The 6,723-nt window shown below is 41.1% G+C and overlaps 1 protein-coding gene across 1 annotated transcript; it reads left to right on the top strand.

Annotated features, from left to right (window-relative positions):
- The first annotated feature begins 2,448 nt into the window (after positions 1-2,448).
- LOC108837935 (uncharacterized) lies at positions 2,449-6,358 on the top strand. The gene is made up of 7 exons (XM_056992672.1): positions 2,449-3,046; positions 3,111-3,674; positions 3,764-4,113; positions 4,630-4,841; positions 5,122-5,378; positions 5,494-5,672; positions 5,966-6,358. Exons 1-7 carry the CDS (start codon positions 2,773-2,775, stop codon positions 6,059-6,061), a joined length of 1,932 nt encoding a protein of 643 aa, XP_056848652.1. The 5' UTR covers positions 2,449-2,772; the 3' UTR covers positions 6,062-6,358.
- Positions 6,359-6,723: the final 365 nt, after the last annotated feature.

The following is a 6,723-nucleotide window of genomic DNA, read 5'->3' as shown; positions in this document are numbered from 1 at the left end:
GTGGCGTACTTACAACAATTCACATTTGTGACAAACATACTTCTGGCGTTTCAAACCATGTTACAGATGCTTTGAGTCGTCGCCGTGCCCTCCCTTCGGTGTTAAATGTCTCTGTTCCTGGTTTTGGAACTTTCGCCGAGTTATACCCATCTGATCCTTTCTTTAGCAGTGTGTTTACGGATGTTCAAGTTGGGTCCTCGCGTGATTATACTTTCCACGACAGCTTCTTGTTTTATTTTGTTTTAGATCTCCAGACTATCTCTAGTTTGAGTGATAGAATAATAGTTTATTGTTGAAAAAACTAAATGCATAAATCAAAAATCTGAGATTTTACTATTTAGATCTAGATTTGGACGCCTCTAATATGCAGATCTGAAGTATAATAAACAGACTAGAAACAATATATGTTTTTAAGGACTTTCCTTTCAGGAAGACTGCCCTTGGTCGCATATTATTTTAACAAATATTCAAATTTTCACCATGATAGGCCATGTTCATTGCATGGTTCTTATGATCGGGTTTTTAGCATAATATAAAAACCGTCTGTTAACTCTAATTAAGAAAAGTGAAGAACCGTCTCTTATAAATATCAATATTTATAAGGCATTACCGACCTTCATGATGTCGTGTTACTTGCTTCCACAAGGCATTACCGATAAACTAAAGAGCACAACGTCGAACTTTTGGTGGAGCTCTAAACAAAACAGCAGAGGCTTACATTGGATCGCATGAGACGAGATCTGTACCCCCAAAGATTTGGGGGGGCTAGGTTTTCGTGATCTCCATGACTTCAACATAGCGCTTCTTGCTAAACAATTGTGGAGACTTATTCAGTATCCCAACTCTTTACTAGCTCGTGTTCTACGAGGAAGATACTATAATGGTACTTCTCCCTTGGAAGATCGGCGTATTTACTCACCATCATATGGATGGCGTAGTATTATGGCTGCTAAACCTCTTCTCATGTCGGGATTACGGAAAACAATTGGAATGGGTCAAGGTACAAGGGTTTGGAGTGAGTCTTGGGTTCCGGATTCAGTGGCCCGGCCACCTAGACCTGCCGATCACATTGTATACAGACTGCCCCAACTTTTTGTTCAGTCCTTTATTAGGAATGATACCAAGGAGTGGGATATTCAGTTGTTACATCAATTTTTCCACCCAGACGATATCCCCTTGATACTTGGGCTAAAAATTTCTCGCTCTAGCACCCCGGATGGATATGTTTGGAATCACACAAAGTCTGGAGTTTATTCCGTTAAAACCGGATATGATCTCTTACGATCGACCAAGTTGAGTCTTACGCAGGAAGTGGTTCTAAAACCAAGTATCACGAGCCTGCAGAGCAAGGTGTGGAAGATTAAGGCCCCAAGTAAGATGAAGCACTTTTTGTGGCAGGCTATCTCGGGTTGTGTGGCGACGGCAGAGAGGCTCACGTATAGACACCTGGGCACCGATAGGAGTTGTCCTAGATGTGTTGGCCCAGTGGAGTCAATTAATCATCTCCTTTTTGAATGCCCTCCAGCCCTACAGGTGTGGGCTCTATCGGACTATCCGTCCCTTTCGGGTTACTTCCCGAGTTCATCAATCTACCAAAACATGTATCTCCTGTTTTGGAAGAGCAAAGAGGTGGCTCCTTTGAAACCACAATTCGATACATTTCCATGGATCTGTTGGTTTATTTGGAAGACGAGGAATGACAAACTCTTCAATGGAAAAGACATATCTCCCATGGACACTCTTCAACATGCGTCCCTCGAGGCGGAATGTTGGAGGAAGGCCAATGAAAAAAGGAGGAAATCGAGGAGACCGTCGATCTTCCTACTACAGAGGTTGAGACAATGCCCCCTTGGATCCCTCGAATCCCTACTTGTCAAATTGATGCATCATGGATCAATAATGGCAACGTTAGCGGCCTAGGGTGGAGTCTCAAGGATCAAGTGAGCATTGAATACTTTGGATTACGGGCGTGCTATAGGAGCCTCTTAGCTCTACATGCTGAGATGGAGGGTTTACTTTGGGCGACGTCATGTATGAGAGATAGAGGGATAACCTCGATTCGGTTCGAGACTGACTGCTCGGACCTAGTGGACATAACCACAAACCCGATGGATTGGCCATCATTTAAGATAGAGGTTGAGATGCTTCAGAAGCTACATGAAGATTTTGAGGATGTGAGTCTTTCTCATATTCCTCGGAACCGAAATGGCCGCGCGGATGCATTAGCAAAAGAAGCGAGGAACAGAGGCTTTATATTCTCCCATATAGATCAGACCCGGACAAATGAAGAGACTCCTCAGAGAATCGGCTCGTCTGTTCTCCACTTGATCTAGTTTAGATGGGTAGTCGACAAAAAAAAAAAAATCAATAAACATGCGTTTTTTTAAATGAAAAAGTCGAGAAAAGTGGATATCCAGAACTAAACCGGGTCGGGGCAGATCTAGGTGCTCGAGTCCCTGGATACAGATCTAAAGCACGCTCCGTATAGAAGAAACTCGGCGGAAGCGCGTCACGGATCACGCGCAATCAGATGTAACCTGCCTATCTTTCTTTCTTTCTTTCTTTTTTTCTCACCCAAAATCAAAAGATTGAGATTAATAGTGAAAATCGATCTTTACTCGTCCGCGAAGCGAAGTAACGCAACCACAGCTTGCTTGATCCATACTTCAAATCTCCTTCTCAACAACTAACTCTCTGCGCCGCCCCCCATTGTATGTAGTGTAGTGTAGTGTAGTTTATCTTCCCCCTCCCCCTTCTCTCTACAATGCTAGAATGCCTCAATATAGGCAATCCGGAACCGATAGATTCAGCGTTCGCGGAGGAGCGTCTGATCACGTAGCGATCGGGATCCGAAACGGTGTCGGAGGAGGAGCGACTCAGCATCACGGGAAGACTAACCGTTGGAGGCGATCCGTTCGACCTGAGAGGATTCGTCGCCTTGGAATCGGCACTGCTGTCTTCGTTCTCTGCCTTGTGCTCGTCGTCACTGTGCTAGCCTACTATTACATCTCTGGTTTCGCTAATAATGACTACGATGATAATAAAGGTTCGTTCGTTTTGCTTTGCTTAGCTCTTTTCAGATTGTTTCTTATAAGTTGCATTTTTCGTAGGATTGGATTCTTTCGAGGGTGATTTTCTGACGAATGTGACGAGAATCGAGCCTGGGAAGGTGCTTGAGTTTGGTCACGGTTCAGTGGTTCATGGACGAGACTCGAGGTATTGGGATAAGGATGATAGACGAAGGGATGATGACTACAATGAAGATGAAGTGGAGGAGCATAATAAACCTAAGGTTCCTGTCAAGGGTTTAGATTCGAAAGGGATGATTGGTTTCTACAATGAGGCTGGAAGGAACGAGTTAGACAAGTATGAAGCAGAGTACCAAGCTTCCCTTGTCAAAGGTGTTGTTGGTGGAGGAGATCACGAGGCTGTTGCTGTTGATATGGACCCTGATGCTGATGATGCGATTGATTCTCATGATAGTCAAGGGGATGAATACGTTGATTCTGGCCATGACGATGATGATAATGACAATGAAAAGCCCCACAAGGAGAAATCTACCGAGGGAGATACTTCAAAGAGAGAGTCTTCTCTTGTTGGGAAGGGTGGTAGTAAGTCCGGGAAAACATCACGATCTGATACAAAACGAAGAGGTCGTGGTCGCAGATCTTCAGGTGATAACTTGTAAATAGTTAGATAGGTTGAGGACCTTAGTCTCTCTAATCATTCTTTTTTTTTTGTTGTTTCGAACTTTCACGTGCAGCTTGTGAGATGAAGCTATTGAATTCTAGTCAACCAATTGTGGAGCCCTTGAATACTCGAAAATCTGCTAGATTCTCCTTACAGTACGTGGAGAATGAAGATAAACCTGATGGAGACGAACAGTGGGTGCCTAGGTTTGCTGGTCACCAGAGTTTACAGGAGCGTGAAGATTCCTTCTTGGCTCAAGACAAGAAAATTCATTGTGGTTTTGTCAAAGCTCCCAAAGGATCTCCAACCACTGGGTTTGATCTGACAGAAGATGATACCAATTATATCAGTAGATGCCACATCGCTGTGATCTCATGCATATTTGGCAATTCTGATCGCTTGAGGCCTCCTGCCAATAAAATGGTATGATTTTCGTTGTATATTTATGCTGTTTGGAACATCTGACTAGTGAGTTTTAGTGGCACATACATAGTAACTACCAGAAACTTGCGTATCTTAGAGTTAGAGTGACACGTGTTGATCATGGGTGCAGTTTAACCAATTCTTGTAGACTAGTGGCTGAAAGTAGGATCAAAATAGCGGTTTTTAAGCTAGGTGCACAAATGGTGAGTCATGAATGCTTCAATAGCTGGCATCTGAAAGTTGGTTTTGGGTTTTTCATTAGCCTTGGAGAGCTATCTGGTAAGAACTCTGTTCATGGTCTTATTTGAGTTTACCGGGACCTGAGAGTAGGTCGTCTTTCGTAAATATCGAGCTCCATTGTAGTGGAGTAAGAGTTGACAGGCAACCTCATGTTTTCCCAATATTCTCAAAAGACACGTTTCCTCTTTTCTGTTCGTAGTTTCCTTTTGCTTTATTGGTTATGTTATTTAGTTACTTGTACTAATCTGAGCATTATTTTATTTTATTTTCATATAGATAAGTCGGTTGTCGAGAAAAAATGTGTGCTTCATTGTGTTCGTGGACGAGATTACCATGCAAACACTTTCTGCAGAAGGCCATGCACCAGACAGAGCAGGATTCATTGGTTTGTGGAAGTTGGTTGTTGTAAAGAATCTGCCTTATACAGATATGAGGAGGGTTGGCAAAATACCAAAACTGTTGCCACACCGACTTTTCCCATCAGCAAGGTGAGTCCTATGTGATAGAGATAACTTTCATTTTTACTGGTCTAGCTAGCACATAATTTTCCAACACGTGCAGTAGAAAACAGATTGAGTATTATTGGGAAAACATACCGGAAAGAGCATCAGATATACCTTGTAAAACATATATATAATTTTGACACAAAGAGAAAAATCAATTGTGGCCGTTATTGATTGGATCTTGAAGGTTATTTCTCTGGACATATGCATCTGAATTCGATATATATAACACACAACCAAACTCATCTGCTGTTTATTTTTCCAGGTACTCAATCTGGTTGGACAGTAAGTTACGACTTCAGTTGGATCCCCTACTCATTCTGGAGTACTTCCTATGGCGTAAAGGTCACGAGTATGCTATATCAAATCACTATGACCGCCATTGCTTATGGGAAGAGGTTGCACAAAACAAGAAGCTGAACAAGTACAACCATACTGTTATTGATCAACAGTTTGAGTTTTACAAGGCTGACGGGCTGACCAGATTCAACGCTTCAGATCCGTTCAAGCTTCTTCCTAGCAGTAAGATTTTGTTAGATAACTGATACAAACCTAAGATTAAAACCTTTCTTGGGGCCGTTTGCATTGGTCATGGTAACAATAAATTATGCCTACTTACAGTCACTCTTGTTCGCAGATGTTCCAGACGGGTCTTTTATAGTAAGGGCACATACTCCTATGTCGAACCTATTCTCATGTCTTTGGTTCAACGAAGTGGAACGCTTCACTCCCCGTGACCAGCTGAGCTTTGCTTATACTTACCAGAAACTAAGACGGATGAATCCTGACAAACCATTTAATCTTCACATGTTCAAGGTAAAGATTTCCGTTTGAAAAGTCCTATGATTATAATTCTGTGTCTAATAATAAGCTGTTTGTTACTCATTTACAATAATTGGTTGCCTTGACTCCATGTGTATGGGCTGGGTTTAGGGTTGTAAATTTGAAAGTGTTCTTGCATTACATGTTAACTGAAATGCTATCAACTATTGGGGAACTTGTGGATTGGGTGTTTTATATCATAAGTTTTAAGTAGTAAAGAGAGTATACAGAACTAGATTTCTAAGTTTTTCATGTGTTTTTGCTTTGTTTCATTATCTGGAACTCAGGACTGCGAGAGAAGAAAGATTGCGAAATTGTTCCGTCACAGATCAGAGGAGAAGCGAAACCTTATACAAGCAGCACTACAACAACAGATGACCTGAGCTTCTTTTTTTTTCTTTTTAATATATTACCTGTTGGGGTCAGTCTCTACTGCAGTACTGCTATATTCACAGTGTCACTTGGAGAAAAGCTCTTTCACAGTTCCTTTTTTGAAAAGCTCTTTGCTCCGATGACTCTTAAGACTGCTTAAGTTGGATCGAGTCTGTTGCTTGTGGCAAGAACCAGAGAAGGTATACCAAAACAGTTTGATGTGATTTGTAGAGATGTAGAAGAGTACTTGGAAAGAAGAAGAGGCTTTGATTAAGATTCTCGAGGGTCCTCGATTTTTATTCAATTCATTGCTTTGTTTTTGTCTGTGCCACTATCATCATTCTCCAGGGTCCCCTTTCAAAGATACTTGCATTGATTACATTTTACTTTTTTGGAGCCAAAGCATAAACAAGATACAGTATGCTATATTTCATACTAGGTGTTGTGCTCGCTCAAACGGGCCTGATCATTTTACAATTACTAACTAAATATCATGATAAGTTATTGTTTATGACCTTTAAGTTTTTTTACAGAATAGCAAACTATTTATATATGAAATTTATTTATCAGAATATATATTCAATATTGCGTTAATTTCTTGAAAGCTTTCATATATATAGTAGAAATATTTTAACTATATATTTTTGCAACTAATTTTATTTATGATTGAAAG

Source organism: Raphanus sativus, chromosome 8 (assembly GCF_000801105.2).
Source record: "Raphanus sativus cultivar WK10039 chromosome 8, ASM80110v3, whole genome shotgun sequence".
NCBI lineage: Eukaryota > Viridiplantae > Streptophyta > Magnoliopsida > Brassicales > Brassicaceae > Raphanus > Raphanus sativus.
Note: the sequence above shows the minus strand (reverse complement) of the source record. Positions and strands in the feature narration are given on the sequence as shown.